General features: G+C 39.8%; 1 protein-coding gene across 2 annotated transcripts in view; it reads left to right on the top strand.

Moving 5' to 3' along the window:
* Window positions 1–26,771, top strand: part of ATP1A3 (ATPase Na+/K+ transporting subunit alpha 3) — a 769,164-nt gene that overhangs the window by 471,030 nt on the left and 271,363 nt on the right. For both annotated transcript variants that reach the window (XM_044080787.1, XM_044080788.1), the window contains exon 4: window positions 22,029–22,232. In XM_044080787.1, coding sequence (XP_043936722.1) covers window positions 22,029–22,232 — 204 coding nt within the window. The remainder of the gene's footprint in view (window positions 1–22,028; window positions 22,233–26,771) is intronic.

The raw sequence follows: 26,771 nt of genomic DNA, 5'->3' as shown, positions 1-26,771 counted from the left end.
GCTCACGCTTACTGTACTCCCATCCTTCCTCAGCAGGAGTAACTGAAAGTAATAGTCTAGGAGCATGGACCATGAGGAAGTTCACAGTGCCAGTGTCTGCCAGGAAGAATCACTTCAGGTAAAGCACAGGAGCCCTGACAGTAGGAAACTCACAACCTCTCCCAAAGGGAATCAATGCAGGTAACTGCACAGGAGCCCTGACAGTAGGAAACTCACAACCTCTCCCAAAGGGAATCAATGCAGGTAACTGCACAGGAGTGCTGACAGTGGGAAAACTCACAGCCTCCCCCACATGGAATCATTACAGGTAACTGTGCAGAAGCATCAACAGTAGGAAACTCAGTCAGTCCCAAAAAGAATCAATGCACGTAACTGCTCAGGAGAACTGACAGTAGGAAACTCACACCCTCTCCCAAAGGGAATCAATGCAGATAACTGTGCAGGAACATTGTCAGTGGAAAACTCAGTCATTCCCAGAAGAAATCATTACAGGAAACTGTACAGGAGAGCTGACAGTAGGAAACTCACAGCTTCTCCCAAGAAAGTATTACAGGTAACTCTGAATGAGAATTGACAGTGGTTATCTCACAGCTGCTGAAACCCCTGTCTGTCTAAGGAGTCCTTTCAAATAATGATGTAGAAACATTAATATATGTAGTATGATGTAGAAACATTAACATGTGTAGTATGATGTAGAAACATTAACATATGTAGTGTGATGTAGAAACATTAACATATGTAGTGTGATGTGGAAACATTAACATATGTAGTGTGATGTGGAAACATTAACATATGTGGTGTAGAGGAGATCTTTTGGTTGTTCCCTTTTCCATGCTCACTCTGCAAGGGCCATTAAATCAAAGTGGATGGACTCTTAAGTGTCACTGAGTGTAGAGCTGATGTCATGTGAACACTTACTGACAAGAACACTCTGCCCAGCAGCGTAAGCAAACTGACAAACTTCCATTGCCTCTTTGACAAGAACACTGGTATGTAACCTCCAGCAGTGGCAAAGTTTACACCTGCATTCATGCCCAGCAATGGAAACTTTTACACCTGCATCTGTGTGCCATACCACTTTCACTGTCATATCTGCCACAACTGTGCTGACATTAGCATTTTGTGTCTTTTTTTGTCCCCATCCATCTAGCACTGTCATCTACCTAACACGGTTAACCCAGTTGTCCCTTCATCACTCCCCCTTTTTAGGAGTCAGAAAGAGGCAAACTCCTAATGTAATCATAAATACTGATGGTCCCTCCCTCTGTAGGAAGAGAACAACTTTATCAGGCTTTCATATGGTGAGATCATCACTCCTCTTTGAAGGGTGAGAGTGGGATGCAAATGTTATACATGTGGCCAGGGGCAGGGTGGAAGGCAAGCATTATACATGTGCCAGGGGCAGGGTGGAAGGCAAGAGTTATATGTGACAAGGGGCAGGGTGGGAGGGAACCACTATACATGTGGCCAGGGACAGGGATTTTCATTAATATCAAGTTAAAGGAGAAGGTTCGAATTGCAGTGGAGTAAGAACAAGGTCACATGATCAACCCATACAATGTCTGCACACTCAGCACCCCCCACCGCCATGAAGCTGGGCTTTGTTTTTAGTCTTGGTTTAAATATAGTGTGTTGCTCATTATAATCACTATCTTTCTCATTGTACTGACACACTACATATAGACGAGTATGTAGATAACAAGGCAAAAAATATACATTCTAGTCAAAGTTTGTTTTCATATTATATGCAACCCAAAAGAATGTCATCGATTGGGTTTGTTTATTCACCTGAAGCCCTGAAATCCAAAGTGTTGTGACATGTCATAAATGATGTTTTCTTCTTCATGGGTGAAATTGATTACTTGCTCCAGTGTTAGCATGTTCTATGGCAGTCATTCAGGTGACTACACAGAGACATTGACAGCAGACACAGGCAGGTAGTAACTCCACATAGATGTACATGAGCTTACATTACTACTGGTGCAGGTAACAGCAGGTAAAAAAGAAAGATCACAAACTCAAGTGATCTCAGCAAGGAATTGTAGGAGAACTTCAAGTCTGCATAATGTAATAGGATGCAGCATATATAAGACCTGAGCTCTGGTTATATTTCACCTGCCTGAGAGGCCTACCACGGCTCTATGGGACACGTTGCCATGATGGAAACCTGTAAGGAATCCTGTCCTAAACCTGAAAAAAGTAAGAAAACCTGGCATAAATTTTCATAAACAGACATGAAAACAAATATAAATAGCATACTGGTAAGGGAAATTCATCACTGAAGTATATGGATGATCTTCATGTTTCACTGTTGCAGTCATTACATTTGGGTAATCCTGCTAGCAGGTTGCCATCAGTCGGCCTGAATTCCAAAGTCCTGCGTCATGCATCGGCTGCTGTCGCCCCTTCCCTGACGTCAGGTCATCAGGAGTATAAAAGATGCGGCCGACGCCATTTTCTTTATTTTTTTTTGCCGTGCGGTGCCCGAAGCAGAAGCAGTTCGCAAGTGCAGGTCAGCCGACTCCTGAGATTTTCGATGTTCATCGTGTTACACTGCTGCAGTCATCACACTTGGGTTATCCTGCCATCAGGCAGTCCTGCAGTCGGCCAGAGTTCCAAAGTCCTGGTCCGGCGTTGGTTGCTGACGCTTCTTCCCTGACGTCAGTGCGCCAGGGGTATATAAGAGGCATCTAATGCCATTTTCTTCAGTCTTTCTTGCCGCGCGGTGCCTGAAGTAGAAGCAGTTTGCAAGTGCCGGTCGGCCGACTCCTGAGATTTTCAAATCGAATTTCAGACCGAAGTCTTCAATAAAGCTAAGTACCCCATTGGGGAACCTTTTCTTGCCTCAGTCCAATGTCAGAAAAAGTTAACAATTGCATTTCTTTTCTTGTAGGAAGCAAATACCTCATAAGGACTTTCATTCTTATTGTATTCCTTGCCTAGGCCCAGACCACAACGTCACAGGTTTTTGGTTTTGTGCTAGGTTTAACAAACGAACTATTAAATGTTGGTTTGATTTCGCCCGACAATGTTTTGGTAGGAAATTTAATTATACCATGCTGTCAGAGCAACCAACGACAAGAATGCATAAAAAACACAAAGATAAGGACAGGCAGCCGAGACCCAAACCAGACTCCGAGGCCTCTGTTAGGCCAGTCGCTGGTTCTCCGGTTTTCAGTGAGGTGACGACCACTGATTTAGAACCCCAGGTGGCATCCGATTCCCAAGCGGAGATTGCTAGGCCTCCACAACATTTATCTTTAGGCCCTTCCGACTCCATGGCTGAAGGAGATTCCGGTGTAGTTGAAATGCCTTCAGTTGCAGAAGGTGTCTTCTGACCGACTACGCTCACTGTTAAATCCTATGCAAAGCTGAAAACTCCTTTAAAAGCAAAAAAGACTGTACAGCAGTCTCCAGTACAAGGCCCCATGCCTAAGAAACAGATGCTTAAGATGGCTGAAGACTTAATTACCCTAATCAGGGGTTCCCATCCCCCTATGACCAGGTTTCAATTTCCTGAGATTCTTCTGAGGAACAGGAATACTCTTTTCCCCCTTATGAAGACTCTGATGCTGAAGAGTCTATTCCTTTAGCATTTTCACCCAGAAGACTACTCTTTTGGGGAAACTTTACATACCATGAGGGAACATTTCCACTGGGAAGGCCAGGATTACTGTGATTCTAAGAAAAGGCTCCGAGAGTTCCTTTTACTACCCCAGCACAGACCACTTGCTATTCCTCCCGTGTTAGACATTGTGGATGATGTTTATTCAGAATCTAGCCTTAAACCAGATTCACTACCTCCTGCACCAGCCAAACCAGACAGATACTACAGAGTCCTTGAAGCACACAAATTCCTATATAAAAGCCCTGTTGCTGACCCAGAAACCATTTCCCAGGGTCCCAAAGGGGTTAAGGCCTCTATTGCTAAAAATCCTGTACCCTCTGAAAGGGATTCTAGAGCACTAGACAGATGGGGAAAGAAAGTATATACCTCAGCTACTCTAGCTATGAGGGCCTTAAATTGCCAGTTTCACATGCTGAAATATCACAACAAGAACAAAATCTGACAACAAATACCGACCAGGTAAAAAGCAGAAATCACGGCAAAAAGTCCACAGGTTCTCAGGAAACACCTTTAATTCCAAAACGAGCAATCCTTCAATGTAAAATGAATCAAGCGCTTTCGCCCGGGTTCTCCCACGCTTTATCAAGATAAAATACAAGTAAATCACAGTGTCTTATATACTACTGTTGTGATACATTAATTACAACCTTGTTATTCAGTTGTTCAATTGAGTAATTTCAACATTTAAAGGTGCATTGTTCAAAAAACATTATTACTTAAAAAATCCAATGCCAATTCTTACTTAAATGTTTCTTTTATAATGCTTGATAAACATAAACTGCGTCGATCCTAATATAATAGTTGTATAAAATATCACATTTCTAAGACCCATATTAAATAGAAACTATAAAAAGCACTATAAAAAGCAGCCTTCAAACCAAAATATATTCTCATATAAAATGTGAATACCACCATAACTGGTTGGTTACTACTATACTCTAATGAAACCAAACATACTGTGTATATGTAATTGTGTATAAAAACGTTTGACTCACTAAATACATAATCAACCCCTTAAAACCCAATGTATATTAAAATTACCTGTACAGAAAACAGGTCTTGACATTTTCATGTTGGCCAATGATGTTATAACTTGGCTCTTCTAATCTTGAGTAAACTGCTCAGACTAATGGTATCATTAAGCCCTGGTGGTTTAGAGGCATTTAATTTAATTTGCCACAATAACTCCCTATACTCAAGGGACGTTTCCCAATTGCCTCCCCTTGGGTTAAGTCCTACTTATTCCAAGACTAAAAATTTTGGACTCATTTTCTTACAAATTAATGAATGTTTGTAGAATGCATTTTATTCTTTTTTCTTTTCAACTTCATAAAGATGCTCATAAACTCTTTTTCTTAAGGATCTTTCAGTCTTGCCAACATAAAATCCAAAACACTGCTGGCAAAATCCAAGGTACACCACCCCCTTTGTGTTACAGTTAAAATGCCCTGGGGAACTAATGTTCTTCTTTCTAGATTTCAAGTAAAGGCCTTTATCATTGACCATGTAAGGGCTCTGTTTACATGTCCCACATTTAAATGTACCTAATTTAGATATTTTGTCATAAACCTTACATATTGTGTTCCTTTCAAGTAATTCCTTCAAATTCATGTTCCTTCTCCTCACAAATTTTGGTTTGCTTCGGATGACATTATTAATGTCCTCGTTCATAGTTAAAATTGGCCAATATCTACCAATAATGTTCTCTACTTCAAAGCTATCCTTGTTGGAAGTATGAATGAAAACATGTTCTTTCTCTATTAGGTCCTTCTGTTGCACCCTTCTGCACTGTTTATCAATTTCCCCCAACAATGGGGCATACTGCTCCATCCTTTTAGATAGTACTTCAGCAGCCAGAGTATCAAATAAGGGTGCAGGGTAACCCTTTTCAAGGAATAATGACCTGAGGAATTGTATTTCCTCTTTGAATGAGTCATCCTCGCTACACATTCTAGAGGCCCTGATCAGCTGTCCTTTGATTATTCCCTTTTTTTGGAATAATGGATGGTCACTATCAAAGTGAAGGAACACGTTTGAATAGGAGTCCTTCCTAAAAATATTAGATTGAAAACTGTTTCTTTCTGTATTCTTCACCAAATTAACATCCAGGTAATGTAAATGATCTGGATGTATTGTATAAGTGAATCTCAAAAAGTCTGTAGTAGAACTAATATACTGAATGAACTCCTCAAATTCATTTAAATTTCCTTTCCAAAGAATACAAATGTCATCAAGGTATCTCTGGTAGTGTGTGATACATGTGGCCCACTTGGATGTAAAAATGTATTTTGATTCCCAATAATGTAAAACAATATTTGCGTATGCAGACGCACACGGAGTCCCCATAGCCACTCCTCTTTGTTGTCTATAGAGATCACCGTTGAAAAAAATAAAATTGTTATTTAGGATCACACTCATGAACTCTACTAATAGTCCTACAATATTGGCACTAAACCCTGCAGCTTTAGTGAGTACTTTGTTGAACCAATTAAGACCCTTGCTATGTGGGATGCTGGGGAACAGTTCCACTATGTCCAAAGTGATCATATATTGTGTATTTGCAACAAATTCTCTTTTGATGTTCCGTAAAAATTCCCAAGAGTCTTTGCAAAGATATTTTAAGGATGTAACGAAATTCTTTACTGTAATGTCAACAAATTTACCTAGTGGTTCCGTTATTCCTTTAGCTCCCGCCACTATGGGTCTAAATTGCAAAGGGTTAAGCCCTTTGTGTACTTTAGGGATGCCAAATAGGACTGGTGTTAAGGGCTTTTGTACCAACAAATAGTTGTATAATTGTTCATTAATTGAGCCTTGCATGAGGTGATCCTCCAACATATATCTAATTTTCGCATAGGCAATATTCCTTTCATAGGTTCATAGGTTAGTACTAAGTGGACCTGACGAGCAGCCATATTAAGCCTAGCCAATTTAGCCTTTGCTCAAACAAACCCTGCACCTTGTGTTTGTAAGGCAAACACCTTAACCATTAGGCCATCCTCCCAACAAACTTCACTATATAGCTCTGTATCCTGCAGTGAAGTGTATAAGTTTGCTTCATATTCTTGTTTATACATTAGCACTATCCCCCCCACCCTTATCAGTTTTCATTACCCTCACCACTTCTTTTTTCAAAAAATCCAGTAACTATTCTGATTCCTTCAGGAACTTGTTAGAGTGTCCTTTATTGTTGTTACTCTGGATTTTCCTGATTTCTGTTTCAATAAGATGCTCAAAAATTCTTAGGGCAGGGTGTAAAGGAGGGTTTATAGTGCTGGCCCTGTGAAACAGCCCAGATGTGAATTTTTTGCCTTCAAAATAGATATTTAAATTTAGTTGACGTGTAAACATTTTTAAATCTAAAACCGTCTTGGTGGTGTTAAAAGGGTAAGTTGGAACAAATTGCAACCCCTTAGAAAAAAGGTTGAAATATAAATCATTTACTTCAATGTCTGTGTAGTTGTAAATTGACAAATTCTCCTGCTTGGATATTTTACATGGGGTACTGTTAATGCTAGGACTATTCGGAACCAAAACATCTACACTGTTAGGTGTCACAATCATGGTCTCCTGAATTTGTTCCATCTCTGGCCATGTGGTGTATATTCCCTGCTCCCTTGGTTCCCCTGGGCATACTGAAAAACCTGGTTTGAAGTTATACTAGATTTTTGAGCCAGTCTTTCGCTCCTTCTGGGGGCTTGCGTGGTGTAAATACCTTCATTTACATCTTCGTCACTATTGAATGTGTTGTTACTATTTGATTTATTGTTAACCCACTTGCTTTTATTGTTAGAAGTGTAAGCTACCCCATTTCTGTAGTCTAACAAATCGCGTTCCAGCTTCCTAATCTTTCTATTAACCACCCTCAAACAATGTTCATCCACCTCTTTAAAAATGCTTTCGTAGTCTTTCTTAACGCATCTAAAATTAAGGTCATTGACAATAGTATTGTTTAAAGTATTTACATCCAACAACAATGCTGATATTTTACTCTCATAGTCTTTGACCATTAGCGTTAATAATTCCAGTCCAGTTTTGTTAAACAGTTCTGTGATCTCATTGAACAACACCGAACCATGATTAGCGTTGTTCGGAAATTTATTCAGCCTTAAACCTTTCGGTATGCGCTGTACCCGAATACATTCAGTGAGGTATTCTACTTCTAGTTGTGTTGTCTTGTAAGCATAAAGCTTGTTATTTAAGTCTTTTGACATATGTTCTGTTGTATCATTATTAAACTTGGAGGTTTGTACAGTACCTTGATTAAAAGAAAAATGCTTTGTAGTCCATTGCTTGAAGTTAAAATCCTTGTAGATATATGAATTTGTTCCCGTATTCGGAAGCTGCTGTCTGTTAGTTTGTTCGCGTGAATTAGATCCAACCAGTCGTGCGTCATCCGTAACTTCCGGTGTGGGGCTGTCTCTCACAACGTTAGTTGGATCGTTGTCTACAAAAAATTGTTGTTGGTTAGCTGGTATTCTAATCACACTCCCACTACCTTCGTTGGTTAACAGGCCAGGGAGCTGCGATAGCAGGCACATTACTTGTTTAAATTCACCCCTGGTAACCGGGGCATCATCCGGCGATTGTTGATCGTTACCCAAGATAATGGGTGTATCACAAAAATCAGAGTTCCCAGAACTTTCAGCCATGTAAATCCAGTCTCACAACAAGAACAAAATCTGACAACAAATACCGACCAGGTAAAAAGCAGAAATCATGGCAAAAAGTCCACAGGTTCTCAGGAAACACCTTTAATTCCAAAACGAGCAATCCTTCAACGTAAAATGAATCAAGCGCTTTCGCCCGGGTTCTCCCAGGCTTTATCAAGATAAAATACAAGTAAATCAGTGTCTTATATACTACTGTTGTGATACATTAATTACAACCTTGTTATTCAATTGTTCAATTGAGTAATTTCAACATTTAAAGGTGCATTGTTCAAAAAACATTATTACTTAAAAAATCCAATGCCAATTCTTACTTAAATGTTTCTTTTATAATGCTTGATAAACATAAACTGGGTTGATCCTAATATAATAGTTGTATAAAATATCACATTTCTAAGACCCATATTAAATAGAAACTATAAAAAGCAGCCTTCAAACCAAAATATATTCTCATATAAAATGTGAATACCACTATAACTAACTGGTTGGTTACTGCAATACTCTAATGAAACCAAACATATTGTGTATATGTAATTGTGTATAAAAACGTTTGACTCACTAAATACATAATCACCCCCTTAAAACCCAATGTATATTAAAATTACCTGTACCTGGTTTCATTAGAGTATAGTAGTAACCAACCAGTTAGTTATAGTGGTATTCACATTTTATATGAGAATATATTTTGGTTTGAAGGCTGCTTTTTATAGTGCTTTTTATAGTTTCTATTTAATATGGGTCTTAGAAATGTGATATTTTATACAACTATTATATTAGGATCGACGCAGTTTATGTTTATCAAGCATTATAAAAGAAACATTTAAGTAAGAATTGGCATTGGATTTTTTAAGTAATAATGTTTTTTGAACAATGCACCTTTAAATGTTGAAATTACTCAATTGAACAATTGAATAACAAGGTTGTAATTAATGTATCACAACAGTAGTATATAAGACACTGTGATTTACTTGTATTTTATCTTGATAAAGCCTGGGAGAACCCGGGTGAAAGCGCTTGATTCATTTTATGTTGAAGGATTGCTCGTTTTGGAATTAAAGGTGTTTCCTGAGGACCTGTGGACTTTTTGCCGTGATTACATGCTGAAATATCAACAATATTTGATGTTTCAATTAAAACAAAAAATGATCACACATACAGAGCAGCCTGATTACAAGGAAATGCAAGATTTGTTGCATGCAGCTGAACAAGTGGGAAAACATACTTTGCAGTGTGGATTTGATTTATTGGAAGCTTCTTGTAGAGCAGCAGTGACAGGGTCTATCATACGTAGGCATGCTTGGTTAAAAGAACAAACTTTACCTGATCATGTTAAAGTAAAGTTATTGGCTGCACCTTTACAGCAGGATGTTTTATTTGGTGTAAAAGCAGAAGAAGTTTTAAAGAAAATGGAGGATAAGGCAAAATCTATGCAGACGGTCGATGATTTTTTACAGGTTCAACCCCCCTCGTTTCAGCAGAAATTGGCCAACCAAAAACTGGTCCTTTCCAGCTTCTGACAGACTACAGAGGGGCAAATACAGATGCTCAAGAGGCAGAGGTCAGTCACAAGGCTCTTACAAGCCCCGACAATGGGGTGCCACAACCCAGAAAGGAGGATAAGACAGGTCTCAAACTATCAGAAGACAAACACAATGACTTACCCCTCAGACTGCCAAGCAAATCCCTCTTGGCAGCTCCCTTGGGAGGAAAACTAGCACTTTTTGCAGACAACTGGCACATCATCACAAAAGACAAATGGGTCCTAAATATTGTATCTCAAGGATACAGATTCCACTTTCACACTTTACCAAGGATAAAAGGAATGCCAAACCTGCCACCAAATCAATGGGCAGAGGCTCAAAAATAAATTACAGCTCTCATGGACATGAGAGCCATTCAACAGGTTCCTACACAGGAGCAATGACAAGGATTTTACTCAAGACTCGTTCTAGTTCCCCTAAAGGACAAAGCCTGGAGACCCATTCTGGACCTCTCAATTCTAAACACATATCTGGACATACCCAAATTCAAGATGCTAACACCACAGCAACTTCTTCCCATGCTGGGCAAGAAGGCTTGGCTAGTAACGTTGGACCTCAAGGAGGCATACCTGCATGTCCCTATCAGACAAAATTGCAGAAGATACCTCCGATTTATAGCAGGTTCAACCCATTACCAATTCTCTGCACTGCCCTTTTAGCTACTGTGCCCAGGATCTTCACAAAATGCCTGGCACCAGTAATTGCATACTGCAGACAAAGAGAAATTCAAATATATCCATACCTGGACGACTGCCTTATTCAAACAGAAAGCAAGGACATTCTTTTAAAGCATCTGGCGTTTGTCAAAAACCTATTAAGTTGCCTAGGGTACACAGTAAACGAAAATAAGTCAAAACTAGTGCCCTCACAAGACATAATATTCCTGGGTGCCAACTTAAATACAACGGTCCAGATGGCTTATCTCATGCCAGACAAGCAAGGACAACTGACTCAATACTTCAAAATTATGGCAACAAAGACCCAACTCCCTGCAACAAAAATTCTGCAGGCCTTGGGATTCATGGCATCTTGCATACTACTAATACCATATGCAAAACTGCATATGAGGAAATTACAGTGGTACCTGAAAAGCATATGGACTCAGCACAGCCACAGCTTGGAAACAATAATACCATTCATTCCCTGCCTTCAACAGGAGTTTCTATGGTGGGCTCAGGCATGTCACCTCAACAAGGGTCAGCCTTTCACCTTACCCACAGCCAGGCAAACTATAACAACAGATGCATCGGATTATGCCTTGGGAGCACACATGGCAGGATAGTGTATTCAGGGCAAATGGTCTGCAGATCAAAGGCATCTACATATCAATCAAAAAGAGATGCTAGCTGTACAAAATGCTCTAAAGCTTTCAAGGACCTCCTACATCCAGGACAACTCCTAATAAAGACGGACAACACCACAGTGATGTGGTACATAAACAAGCAAGGGGGAACACATTCCTACCCCCTATGCAGGCAAGCAATGACCTTGTGGAATACAGCACTGACCTACCAAGTTCAACTACAAGCACAATTCCTGCCAGGAAAGAAAAACACATTGGCAGACGATCCAAGCAGAAACATCATAGATCCTCACGAGTGGAAACTAGATCCATAAGTATTCATAATAATAACTCAAAAATGGGGGAGCCCAGAAATAGATCTGTTTGCCTCCCCCAAAAGCTACCAACTACAGAAATTTTTCACAAGGACATACCACACAGTAGCTTGGAAAGTGGACACTCTCTCATTCAGTTGGAAAACATTAACAGTGTATGCCTTTCCTCCACTGCCTCTTCTGGTAAAGGTGCTGCTGAAAGCCAGATTAGAGAGGCCACAAATGATACTCATTGCTCCAGACTGGCCATGCCAACACTGGTATCCAATACTAAGGAACATGGCTCAAGGCCCACCATGGACTTTACCTCAAATTCCTCACCTGCTCACTCAGCAAAACAATCAGATTCTACACAGCCAAGACTTTAAATCTGGCTGCATGGCAAATTACCTAAACAACCAGTCAACACTTCTTTCTAAAGCTGTTATGGATGTCATTCTGGAGGTTAGGAGGCCCAGCACCAGGAAAGCCTATTCAGACAAATGGAAAAGATTCTGCGCCTGGAACCAGGCTAAAGGCCAAAATCCCCTTGTCCCAAATATTCCTCAGATTCTACAATATTTAACTGAGATGTTGCACAAAGGACTTTCCTTTTCATCTATTAAGATCCACGCTTCAGCTATTTCAGCCCAATACAACATGAATCCTCCTATATTTTCACATCCATTACTAAGACAGTACCTCAGAGGGGCTAAGAACATAAGACCGCCCCATAGAGCACCAACACCAACTTGGGATCTCAACTTTGTTTTGGAAAAACTTACACTACCTCCCTTTGAATCAGCTTTTGCAGCTGATTTACAGTTTCTATCATGGAAAACTGCCCTGCTGCTAGCAATAACTTCAGCACGAAGAGTTTCAGAACTACAGGCCCTAATGGCAATGGAGCCTTTCATCATTTTTCATCAAGACAGAGTCGCTTTACGAATTAACCCTTCCTTTATGCCAAAGGTGGTATCCAGTGTGGCCCTAAACCAAACCATTCATTTACCCACCTTCTATCCAAACCCCCAGAACAAAGGGGAAAGGCTCCTACACTCTTTGGACATTCACAGGCAATTACATTACTACTTGGATAAAGGCTTTCAGAAAATCTGACCAGCTCTTTGTATTCTATGCTGCAGGATCACAAGGAAAGGCTATCTCAAAACAGACCATTTCAAAATGGATAGGACATTGTATCATTTCTGCTACACACACCATGGGAAACCTGTACCTGGTAACATTATACCCCATTCCACCAGGGCTACAGCAACATCAACAGCCTTCCTCAGAGGGGTACCAACCAAGGATATTTTGGAGACTGCAACTTGGAGTTCAGTGCACACCTTCACCAAGCACTGTCACTTACCTCTATACTCTAAAACCAGAGCTGGCTTTGCCACTGCAATTCTGCAGGGCCTACTAGCTTCTCCAAACCCTGTTTGATTCCACTGCCCATCCCCAGCTTTGGGATTCAACCCAAGTGTAATGACTGCAGCAGTGTAACACGATGAACATAGTACAGTTTTGTACCTACCATAAATGTAGATGTTCGAGTGTTCACACTGCTGCAGTCCAGGTTACCCTCCCTCCATCCCCTCTGACCTAGCTGAACTTTTCTATACCTTTCTATCCTGTACAACCTTTGTGGTGTATTTGCTTGTAACTGAAGGTATTCCTTTTATATGTTTTATTAGCAATATGTATTGCCTACCTACTTGGGGGCACCTGACATCTGGGGCAAGAAAAACTGAAGAAAATGGCATCGGATGCCTCTTATATACCCCTGGCACACTGATGTCAGGGAAGAAGCGACAGCAACTGACGCCGGACCAAGACTTTGGAACTGGCCAACTGCGAGACCGCCTGATGGCAGGATAACCCAAGTGTGATGACTGCAGCAGTGTACACTCGAACATCTACATTTATGGTAGGTACAAAACTGTACTTTTTCAAGTTTCAGATCCCAAGTCTTCAATAAAGCTAAGTACCCAGTTGGGGAAACTTTTTTCTTGCTCCAGACCGATGTCAGAAAAAGTTAATAATTGTATTTCTTGTGGAAAGCAAATACCTCATAAGGACTTTCATTCTTACTGTATTCCTTGCCTAGGCCCTGATCACAATGTTGTTGGTTGTCAGTTTTGTGCTAGATTTAACCAACGTGCTATTAAGCGTCGGTATGACTTTGCTTTAAAATACTTTGGACGCGAGTTTAATTATCCAGAAATATCATCGGATAGCCATCCGACTACCGGAGTTCACAAAAAACACAAAGAAAAAAAAAGATAGACAACCGAGGCCCAAAACCGACGACAAAGCTTCTCCTAAGCCAGTCGCCGGTTCTCAGTGAGGCGCTTTCGCAGCCCCTGATGCCCGCTACTTTAGAGTCACAGGTCGCTACTGACTCCCACGTGGAGTCGGCCATGCCACTGGAAACTCAAGGTATTGGAGCCTCGGATACTATTCCTTCAGATGGGTCTGGAGCCGCTGAGCAGGCACCGGCTTCTGAGGGTGTATTCAGACCTAAACATCTTTACATAAAACCAACCTCAGCTTCAAAGACTAAAGCACCTTCTAAAGCAAAGAAACAAACTCAAGAGCCACATGGACAGGCGTCTATGCCCAAAAAACAGATGCTCAAAATGGCCGAAGACTTAATTTCCTTGATCAGGGGTTCCCATCCCCCTTCTGATAAGAGGCCTAGGTAAGAGACTGACAATGAATCTTCAGATCATGTTTCTATTTCTTCTGATTCCTCTTCTGATCAGGAATATTCTCTTCCCCCCTATGAGGATTCTGATGCTGAAGAATCCATACCTTCAGCTTCTCCTCCAGAGGACTATTCTTTTGGTGAAACCTTGCATACCATGAGGGAGCATTTCCACTGGGAGAGCCAAGATTTTTCAGAATCTAAAAAGAGGCTCAGGGATTTCTTTTTACTTCCTCAACACAGGCCACTAGCCATTCCACCTGTGTTAGATATTGTAGATGATGTGTTTTCGGAATCTAGTCTCAAGGTTTACACATCTGTTACCTTGGCTATAAGGGCCTTAAACTGTCAGTTTCATATGCTTAAATATCAGCAACATCATGGCATTGCTTAAACAGAAAATGTTATTAAACTCTGAATGTGCAGAAAACAGGGAAATGCAGGATGTATTACATACAGCTGAACAAGTTGGAAAGCATACTTTGCAATGTGGTTTTGATTCTTTGAAGGCCTCCTGCAGGGCTGCAGTTACGGGTTCTCTAATTAGGAGGCATGCTTGGTTAAAGGAACAAAATCTTCCTGATCATGTCAAAGTTAAATTATTAGATGCACCTTTACAGCATGATACTTTGTTTGGTGTTAAGGCAGAGGAAGTGTTAAAGAAAATGGAGGACAAAGCTAAATCTATGCAAACTGTCAAAGATGTTTTACACGTACAGCCACCTAGGTTTAGCAGTTACTGGCCTTCAAAGAATTGGTCCTTTCCTGTGTCAGACATACCTCAAAGGGGCAGATCCAGACACCCTAGAGGCAGATCCCAGGTGCAAGGTTCCTACACGTCAAAGCAACGGGGTGCTTCTATCTCCAAAGTTGGAGAAGACCAATCACAACCATACAGGAAACAGTCCCAATGACTTCCCCCTGCCTGCACCAAGCACTTATCTTTTGGCAGCTCCCTTAGGGGGAAAATTAGCACCTTTTTCTCAAAATTGGCACATTATAACCCAGGACAAGTGGGTCCTAAATATCGTGTCACAAGGGTACAAGTTCCATTTCCATACCCTGCCAAAGGCAAACGGCTGGCCAGATCTGCCAAAAAATCAATGGGCAGAGGCACAAAAACAAGTCTCATCCCTCATGGACATGGGGGCCATTCATCAAGTACCAGAGCAAGAGCAGGGACAAGGATTTTACTCAAGACTGTTCTTGGTACCCAGAAAGGACAAGACAGGAGACCAATACTGGACCTGTCTATTCTAACACATTCCTGAATATACCAAAGTTCAAGATGATGACTTTCAGCAGCTTCTCCTCATTGCTGGGCAAGAACGCTTGGCTGGTAACTCTAGACCTAAAAGAGGCATACCTGCATGTCCCAATCAGACAATTATGCAGACGATACCTCAGATTCAAGGCTGGCTCAATGCATTACCAATTCTTTGCACTGCCCTTTGGCTTATCTACTGCGCCCAGGGTCTTTGCAAAGTGCCTGGCACCAGTAATTGCATTTTGCAGACAAAGAGGAATACAAATATATCCTTACTTGGATGACTGCCTAATTCAAGCAGAGAACAAGGACATTCTTCTACAGCATCTGGTGTTTGTGAAAATACTTCTAACATGCCTAGGTTACACAGTCAATGAAAAGAAATCAAAACCAGTACCCTCTCAAGAGATAATATTCCTGGGTGCAAGCTTAAATACAACTGCCCAGATGGCCTATCTCACACCAGACAAACAAAGGCAACTGATTACCTATTTCAAAATGTTGGCAACAAAGGCCCAGTTATCTGCAAGAAAACTTCTGCAGGCTTTGGGCTTCATGGCATCCTGAATCCTACTAATTCCATGTGCAAGACTGCATATGAGGAAACCTCAGTGGTACCTAAAAAGTGTTTGGACTCAACATTGCCACAGCCTGGAAACAATGATTACTCTCATTCCCTGCCTGCAACAGGAGTTTCGATGGTGGGCAAAGGCTTGTCACCAAAACAAAGGACAGCCATTCACATTACCCCCAGCCAGGGAGACACTAATAACAGATGCATCAGATTATGGGTGGGGGGCCCACATGGCAGGAAGATGCATTCAGGGCACATGGTCCACAACCCAAATGTATCTATATATCAGTCAAAAAGAGATGCTAGCTGTTCAGAATGCCCTGACAGCCTTCAAGGACCTGCTTCATCCAGGACAACTACTGATAAAGACAGACAACACCACGGTCATGTGGTACATAAACAAGCAGGGGGGGCACACATTCTTACCCCCTTTGCAGACTAACCATGACTTTGTGGGACACAGCATTAACTTACCAAGTACATCTGCAGGCACAATTCCTGCCAGGAAGGAAAAATAGTCTGGCAGTGAACTAAGCAGAAACCTCATGGAGCCCCACGAGTGGCAACTGGATCCACAAGTCTTCAGCATGATAACAAAGAAGTGGGAATGCCCGGACATAGATCTATTCGCTTCCCCTCACAACTACCAACTAAAAATATTCTGCACAAGGACTTATCACAGACAAGCATGGAAAGTGGACGCCCTATTTTTCAGCTGGAAAGATCTATCAGTATATGCCTTTCCCCCACTGCCTCTCCTTCCCAAGGTACTCCTAAAGGTCAGACAGGAGAAGCCAAAAATGATACTGATTGCCCCAGACTGGCCCTGCCAGTACTGGTTTCCAATCCTAAAGAACTTGTCTCAATGCCCGGCTTGGACCTTACCTCAAATACCTCATCTACTGTCCCAGCAAAACAATCAGATCCTGCACAGCCAACTCAGGGGTTTAAACCTGGCAGCATGGCGGATAATGTAGTCATACAAAACACACCTCTCAGTAAAGCTGTGATGGATGTCATTTTGGAGGCCAGAAGGCCTAGTACTAGAAAATCTTATGCTGGAAAATGGAAGAGATTCTGTGCTTGGAACCAGGCACAAGGAACTAATACAGCTGTGCCAAATATTCCTCAGATTTTGCAATACTTAACTGAGATGCTGGACAAAGGTCTATCTTTTTCATCTATTAAAATTTATGCCTCTGCCATTTCGGCTCATTACAATACAGAGCCACCGATCTTTTCTCATCCCTTATTAAAACAGTACCTCAGAGGAGCCAAAAATGTAAGGCCTCCAAGGAGATCACCAATGCCTGCACGGGACCTCAACTATGTCTTGGAAAAACTCTCCCTACCTCCTTTTGAGCCAGCTGCTACTGATGATATAAAGTTTTTATCTCGGAAAACAGCTCTGCTCCTAGCAATAACTTCTGAAAGATGAGTTTCAGAGCTTCAGGCACTCATGGCTGTGGAACTTAACATTTTTTATCCAGACAGGGTCTCTCTGAGGACAAACCCAACATTTATGCCTAAGGTGATGTTCAGTGTGGCTCTTAACCAAACTATTCATCTGCCAACTTTTTATCCAAATCCACAGAACAAGGGGGAGAGAATTCTGCATTCTTTGGATGTACACAGACAGCTTAGATTCTACTTGGACAGAACCAAAGTTTTCAGAAAGACAGAACAATTGCTAGTGGCATATGCTGCAGGATCACATGGAAAGGCTATCTCAAAGCAGATTATTTCAAAGTGGATAGGCCACTGCATTATTTTCTGCTACTTACACCATGGCAAGCCAGTGCCTAAAGGCATTAGACCACATTCCACCAGAGCTGCAGCTACTTCAGCAGCCTTTCTCAGGGGAGTTCCAACCAAGGACATTTTAGAGGTGGCTACTTGGAGTTCAGTGCACACCTTTACAAAGCGCTATCATCTGCCACTCTACTCTAAATCCAGGGCAGGCTTTGCCACTGCAGTTCTGCAGGGCCTCATAGCCGCTCCTAATGCTGTTTAGCTCCAGCCTCCCATCCATAGCCTTGGGACTCTACCCAAATGTAATGACTGCAACAGTGAAACATGAAGAACATAGTACAGTTGTGTACACTTACCATAAATGTAGATGTTTGAGTGTATTCATTGTTGCAGTCCAGGTTACCCACCTGCCATCCCCCTTTCTTCTGATAGAACCTATCTTTCCTTCTCTGATATGTACAACCTATGTGGTGTATTTGCTTGTAGATGAAGGTAAAGTTTATATTGGTGCATGTATTTATATGTATATACATTTTGGCTACCCTTTTGGGGGCACCTGACATCTGGGGCAAGAAAAACTAAAGAAAATGGCGTCGGCCACATCTTTTATACCCCTGCCGACCTGATGTCAGGGAAGGGGCGACAACAGCTGATGCAGGACCCAGGACTTTGGAATTCAGGCCAACTGAGGGCAACCTGCCAGCAGGATTACCCAAATGTAATGACTGCAACAGTGAATACACTCGAACATCTACATTTATGGTAAGTGTACACAACTGTACTTTACTAATACTATGCTTCATACATGAGAACCATGCATTTTAGAGATGTCAACCAAAGAAGTCTTTGAAAAGAAAGTAGGCAAGTGTGGATGTTGTGGTCTAAACACTGCATTATGGAACATGATACAGCAATCAACAAGACATGCTATGGGTACGACAGAACCATTTTACCTGAAGGAATGCTTTATATCATATGCATTAGGTGATTTGTAATATTTTAAATGATCTATTTTTGAATATCTGACATCTTATTACAAAGGTATATGATACTGTAGTTTTTAATATATAGTTACTAGATCTCACTGGCAGAAAAGAAGGAAAAATATTGTGATAGACTGCACCCTTTACTATATACCTGGATTTCTGTCATTACTATATATAACTATATCATATTACTACATACATGGATTTCTGCTGTTAATACATATTACTTTATGTGATGTTACTGTATACCTGGATGTCTGTCATGACTACATATTACTTCATATCATGTTACTGTATACCTGGATTTCTGTCATTACTACATATTACTTTGCATCATGTTGCAGTGCATATGGATTTCTGTCATTACTACATATTACTTTACATCATGTTGCTGGATACTTGGATTTCTGTCATTACTACATATTACTTTATATCATGTTACTGCATACCTGGATTTCTGCCATTACTACATATTACTGTACATCATGTTACTGTGTATCTGGATTTCTGTCATTACTACAGATTACTTTACTTCATGTTACTGGATACCTGGATTTCTGTCATTACTACATATTACTGTACATCATGTTACTGTGTACCTGGATTTCTGTCATTACTACATTTTACTTTACATCATATTACTGAATACCTGGATTTCTGTCATTACTACATTTTGCTTTACATCATGTTACTGGATACCTGGATTTCTGTTATGACTACATATTACTTTACATCGTGTTACTGTGTACCTGGATTTCTGTCATTACTACATATTACTGTACATCATGTTACTGAATACCTGGATTTCTGTCATTGCTACATTTTGCTTTATATTATGTTACTGGATACCTGGATTTCTGTCATTAATACATATTACTTTACATTATGTTGCATTGTACCTAGATTTCTGTCATTACGACATATTACTGTACATCATGTTACTGGATACCTGGATTCCTGTCATTGCTACATATTACTATGCATCATGTGACTGGATACCTGGATTTCTGTCATTACTAAATATTACTGTACATCATGTTACTGGATACCTGGATTTCTGTCATTACTACATATTACTTTACATTATGTTGCACTGTACCAGGATTTATGTCATTACTACATATTACTGTACGTCATATTACTCGATACCTGGATTTCTGTCATTACTACATATTACTTTACATTATGTTACAGTGCACCTGGATTTATGTCATTACTACATATTACTGTACATCATGTTACTGGATACCTGGATTTCTGTCATTACTACATATTACTGTACATCATGTTACTGGATACCTGGATGTTTGACATTACTACATATTGCTGTACATCATGTTACTTGATACCTGGATTTTTGTTATCACCACATTTTACTTCACATCATGTTATTATCTACCTGGATTTCTGTCATTACTATATATAACTATATTATATTACAATATACAAAGATTTATGTCATTACTACATATTACTTTATATCATGTTATTGTACACTAAGATTTCTTTTATCACCACATATTACTTCATATGATGTTACTGGATCCCTGCCATAACTATAAATTACTTTATATTGTGTTAGGTGTATAGCTGGATTTCTATGATTATCATATTACTTTATATTGTATTATTGTATAACTGGATTTTGGTCATTACTAGACATTAATTGATATCATGCGCTCTAATTCAAGTATCCCTTAATGAGAACATTTCTACCTACTGGAAAGGAAAACCATGAACTGAAATGTTAAATCAAGAATGAAATGCAAAAGTACTTAAATGATACTAGAGTAATGGTAGTATGGGCCATCAAAAGGGTTTACTTATTTATGTATCTATCTCTCTGCATGTTAATTTATTTATTGCTTTATATAGGACTCATTTTAACACAACTTTTCAGCAAAAAAATCGCTGGTGAATTTAATAAATGTGTTTCACATTCATAATTTTGTCAATACAAATATACAGAAAGTACAGATGTGATGTAGGACTGTGGGCTGAGATTTGCGGGCAAGTGCTGTGTAGGTGTACAGCGCTCATATTGTACAGTCTGCTTCAGGGTGCATCACAGTGATAAGCAGACAGTGCGTTACACGTTGTCTTTGAATGCCTGTATCCTTTGTACAGCCACTGAGCAGGATTTCCCAATGCACTGTATGTTTATGAATTCCATCCATGATGTGTTTACTTTATAGTTATGCAAATTATTCAGCCTGTGTAAGCTCTGCTTCTAGTGTATAGCTTACAATATGAAGAGTGAATCCCTTGTTTCCAAACTCTCTAGAACTCACTGGTTGCCTATCAGGCATTTGAGGGATGCCCATCTCACATTGTCCAAGTACATCTGTCCACGAAAATGTAAATGTGCTACTGAATCAAGAGGTTTTCGTTGCAATAAGTCTGCATGGTGAATGCAGGGCAAAAAATGGACTTGTCATTTGAGAAAGCAAATCTGTATTCTACCTCCATCTTTACCATTGCTGCTGCTAGCTTGTATTTCCTGAAGTGTGTCTTGTTCCTCTAGCATCTTGGATGTGTTCTGCATGACTGTTTACTTGCTGAGCATTGTCAGATGAATAGCACCTAAAATTTTAAACATTAGGTTTAGATGATTGTTACTGTTGAAGTGACACCCCGACCCCAGTGACACCCTGACCCCATGTGCAAATATGGGAAACACAAGTTGTGGATGGATGGGTAGATATGAAGACATTTCTAAAGTATAGATATAAACTTTCAGGTCTTGTACACTGTACTAGCAACAGCGTTTAAAAATCAGTATCTTGTTTTGCAGGACATCACTGTAAAACTAGTATTTGTCCTACCAGACCCTTTTCAACAAAAAGCTTAGCTCTGTATCTGTCTCTAACCTCTGATTTGTTTTACATGGATTAAGCTTTTTAAGCCTTCAAAAGTGCACAGTGGATACATAGATATATATTTCGTGAAAATGTAAAACACAAGGCTAAGTGAAATTATTATCTACTTAAGTTACTAGTAGACACATATATACACGCATCAAGACCTGTGTTCTCCAGGGTCACCTAGTTATTTTTTTATTGCAGAGTCTGGTGGACTACAGATAGGTGTTACTTTGCTACAGTCATTCATAGAGCAAGTGAATTTATATTCTTGGTCACTTGGATTCAAAACTAGATGGAAGAACTTTATTCATTCTCTGGTTGTTTAAGCTCCATATATGCAGACACCACAACCAAAAGAAAAGGTGGCTTATCTAATCTTTTTCTTGCATATTTAACAGAATGCTAAAATATTCATTTGTTTTCCATTTTCTTCTCAGGGTTTGGCTCTCAGTAAGGCACAAGAAGTCCTCGCACGGGATGGCCCCAATGCCTTAACCCCACCTCCCACGACCCCAGAATGGGTGAAGTTCTGTAGGCAGCTGTTTGGTGGTTTCTCAATCTTGCTATGGATCGGAGCAATCCTATGTTTCCTGGCATATGGTATTCAAGCAGGGATGGAAGATGACCCATCAAATGACAATGTAAGCAAAATTATCACTGAAAGAGAATTCTGAAATATTGGGAGGGGTTAGCGAGCTAAAATATGCAGCAACATAGATGGTACATAGACATGACTCCCTGAGCATGTTTTTTGCCTTTGCCTAATACATATAGAGTTGTGACTGACTTGTTCTTTAGAACATCAGCAAAGTGTCTGACTGCATATCATAGATCATTGTTGTAGGCCTGTGTTTGATTCTGTCTCCACCTGCATATGCAGCCATCTTTTGTATCACCTCTAATAACAAGCACTTTTTCTTAGTGGGTTCTATTGCTGAATTAACAAAATGGTTAAAAAGTGTTTTGGCATGCCATCATGAGTTTTTCTTTCTATTTTTAATTGCTAAGCGCATTTTACGCACAAACAGGCTATTTGTGCTTCAATGTATTGTGTGGCCTTGTTGGCTTGTCCCCACCTGAGATCACCTAGCACTTCTCCCCTAAGAATAAACTGATGCCTCAGTGGGAAATTATGGCTTGAAATAGGAGGGGGACCAAGACAGTGATAGACACACACAAACTGCAGAAGGGGCAATGGTTATAAAATGTATACAAACTGCAGAAGGGGCAATGGTTATAAAATGTATACAAACTGCTGAAGGGGCAATGGTTATAAAATGTATACAAACTGCTGAAGGGGCAATGGTTATAAAATGTATACAAACTGCAGAAGGGGCAATGGTTATAAAATGTATACAAACTGCTGAAGGGGCAATGGTTATAAAATGTATACAAACTGCAGAAGGGACAATGGTTATAAAATGTATACAAACTGCAGTAGGGGCAATGGTTATAAAATGTATACAAACTGCAGAAAGGGTAATGGTTATAAAATGTATACAAACTGCAGAAGGGGCAGTGGTTCTAAAATGTATATATAGTTCCACAGTGATGAATAGCATTAAGAATTAACATAAACAATGACTGGAATGCAGGAGAAATTGTGCAATGTTATTACACTTTCTAAAGTTTGTATTTAGGCATATGCATGACCAGGTTTGATGGTTATAAAAGGTGAATAACACCTTGTTTGACTATATCCAATAGGAATCATTCATTTAGTGCTTTAGCCGTCTGAACATTCTAATGCTTCTATAATAGTATATTTATTTTATTACAAAATATCTAGTTCAGAGACCATTTTCAAGCATGACATGGGCTCAAACAAGAGCAACAGTGAAGCAATGCAGTAATTAAAATTTATAGCACGTTAGAAAACATTACATTTTAAAATGTTGCAATACTTTGACCATACAGTAGTTACATTTTTGTAAGAAGCAGAAGTCAGTTTGAAGCAGTTAATTAGAAGCAAATCAGTACTCAATAAATGAGCAGAGCACATTGTAGAGAAATAAAAAAAATGCTTAATAACAGTTTCTAAGACTTTTGTCACACTTCTGTTTATCTCTTTAAGTTAGAAGCAAGATGGAAATTGTGTGGGATTCATAAACAAGGTTTTCAACCGCATAGGGCAGGTATGTAGGAGAAACACATACCAGAGCCCTATTCACTTCAAAAAGATCTATAGTGTACAATTCAGTATATAGCAGGGTACCTATACATGACTGGGTATGTAATACTTGTTCAGCTGAGGGAGGGATTCCATAACTGCAGCTGATGAGTCTGAAGCAGTACTGTACCAGCCTCCATTACTTCCTAATAATATGGGACTACAGGTGTGCAATGACAATGCCAAAATAAACAGAAGCAGTCCTGATCTGGTCACAAGCTGCTGTGCTACTCAGCATTATGTGGCTGGGAAACAGCAGCCTATAGAATGTTACGGAATTTGTAACCATATAAAATACCCCATAAGCAACATGCAGCACAGTGACTCACTTATGGAACCACAGACATCCTCAATAACAGCTCAAAACACAAATACTCACCTTCCACCAGAGACACATACCATTTAAATATATGCTAATAGATATGTTCTACAGTCATGGTCATTGAGTCTAAAGTTTGTGAATTACTCCTAGCTCTGACTGCAGAGGTCAGGGAAAACCTTACTGCTATACAATGCTGGCAAAATAGTCCTGTGTGCATACTTATATCTATACCTATGGCATTATGTGTACTTGCAAAACCCATGAAATTATGTTTATTATCTATGCCCATGGCGCTTTGTGCACTAGCTACACCCATATGTGTACTAGTTATACCAGTGGCACTGTGTGGACTAGCTATACCTGTGGTGCTCTATGCACTAGCTATACCCATGGCACTTTGTGTACTAGTTATACCAGTGGCACTATGTGGACTAGCTATACCTGTTGTGCTGTGTGCACTAGCTATACGCATGGCCCTTTGTGTACTAGTTATACCACTGGTGCTAGTTATACTACTGGTGCTATGTGCACTAGCTATACCCATGGTGCTATGTGCATTAACTTAACCTGTGGCACTATGTGCATTAGATATACCCATGACACTGTGTGCATTGCAGACAGCTGTTAAGTCCACACATGCAAGTCATCACACGCTAAAGGTTCTTTGGACAGAAACCAAAATTTAGGCCCAGATAAACCCCAGCATCAATAGCTGTGTAATACTGATTGTTGGATTCAAGCAAATTTGATGAAAACATACAGCCAGTAGAGTTACATTTATTTATATTTGTTGTCTTTGTTAACTGAGACAGTGTAATAGCTCAAAGAAAGGATAGTTAAGCTAGATGGAGGGAAGTAGTGATATTCTGTGCTTATCAGTGTTAATGTAAAAGCATAAGTAGGCAGAGGCAGTTATGGCTAAATGTGCCAGAGTTCCTTAGTTGCAGAACACATCCATTATCTTGGCTACAGGAGTTCATGGTGTGACAGTAGTCTGATATATTTTGGGGCTTTTTGAATCATGCTACAGTCAGGGTCACGGACAACATCACACACAGTCCCTGTAAAGTATTACTCATGATGTGAGAAATATTAGCTGCACATTCTGAAGTCTGCAGGTGAAAGTTCTGAATTATTTTCTTCAGATCAAAGGGGGAACTGCTTAAAACAAATCTGAGTTATGAAATTATAACTAAGCATTAAGTCATGACAGGATATTGGTTGTTGTCTGATAACTACATAACAAGATGCAGTTTAAGCTATTAGGCCAAAAGTTGACTGCCCTACATCACAGGCACTTGATTATCATATAAGCAACAAACACCCTCAAGTGCCTTAATATGATTATAAATTAGATGTTCTGAGTTATGGATTTGTAAAATGTTTTGTAGGTTATATTGTTAGTGTATAACCACAAAGGTATTAGCATTGTGTTGTAGTTACGTACAGGGAATATGTTATGTAGCTCTAAATAATAAGCAAATGGTATGTAAAACGTAAGAAATTGCATTACTGTATCAAAAATGTTCACACTGTCAAAAAAAAAAAAAAGTAAAGCACTGGAAGTTTTTGTTTTTTGCTCTTTTTTTTTTCCTGGAAAAATTAACAAAGTATATTACAAAGCTGCCTAATAGCATGTTTTGCATTTTTTTACTGGTCATTCTTAAATGGATAATTGTTTTGTAAATATGAGATAATTGGTAAAGGTAGTTAACCTTTTCTTTATAACAGCAAACATGCATACAGGACATTGGCAGCTCACACTCTAACTATAGTCCTGTTGTACAACAGGGATTGTCCACCTATTCTTGAAAGAAAACAATGTGCCATCAGTCAGTACACAATGAGCCCTCAGTCAGTACAGTGTGCCATCAGTCAGTACACAATGAACCCTCAGTCAGTAGACTGTGTGCCATCAGTCAGTACACAATGAACCCTCAGTCAGTACACAGTGTGCCATCAGTCAGTACATAATGTGCCCTCAGTCAGTACACAGTGTGCCATCAGTCAGTACATAATGTGCCCTCTCTCAGTACACACTATTCTTGTTTTCCTCTTATGTCAACTACATGCACTGAAATGTAGTAAAGAGAGATCAGATGAAATGCAGGTTGTTCTGTATACAAAGGACTGGTTAGCTTACAGATTAAAAACACAAATGCTAGGACACTCATACTTTTAACGATTGATTGAAAAAATACATGTCTTTAGTCTAGCAACCTCTAGCCATGGGCACTGTGGAATTAAACTGAAAATTACATTAGTATGTCATTACAACTCTAAATGCTTGTAATAGGCTCTGTACACAACAGTTCCCTGCTAATTATAAGCATATTTATTCTTATAGCTTCAGCTAAAACTGTGGTCTCAAACACAGAAGTAATATTTACACAATCTATTGAAAGTATTTCTATTTATAGTGTGTATTCAGTCTAGCTCTACTACATGGTGTGTGTGTGTGTGTTAAATATTAAATATTACATTATTCATGTATATATATCTATATAAAATAGTGGACCTTAAGATATGCTTTGCTTACCTAACTGCAGGCACACCAGCATAAATCAATAACGTTCATAGGTTCATAGGTAGGTACTAGGCTATCGACCCAAGGGCCTACGTAAGCCTAGCCAACAAGGTTCCCTGGCTTACGCCACCCAAGAAAGCTATTTTCCTGTGCCACTATCG

This window comes from Protopterus annectens, chromosome 8.part0 (genome assembly GCF_019279795.1).
Source record: "Protopterus annectens isolate FY-2018-M chromosome 8.part0, PAN1.0, whole genome shotgun sequence".
Taxonomy (NCBI): domain Eukaryota; kingdom Metazoa; phylum Chordata; order Ceratodontiformes; family Protopteridae; genus Protopterus; species Protopterus annectens.
Note: the sequence above shows the minus strand (reverse complement) of the source record. Positions and strands in the feature narration are given on the sequence as shown.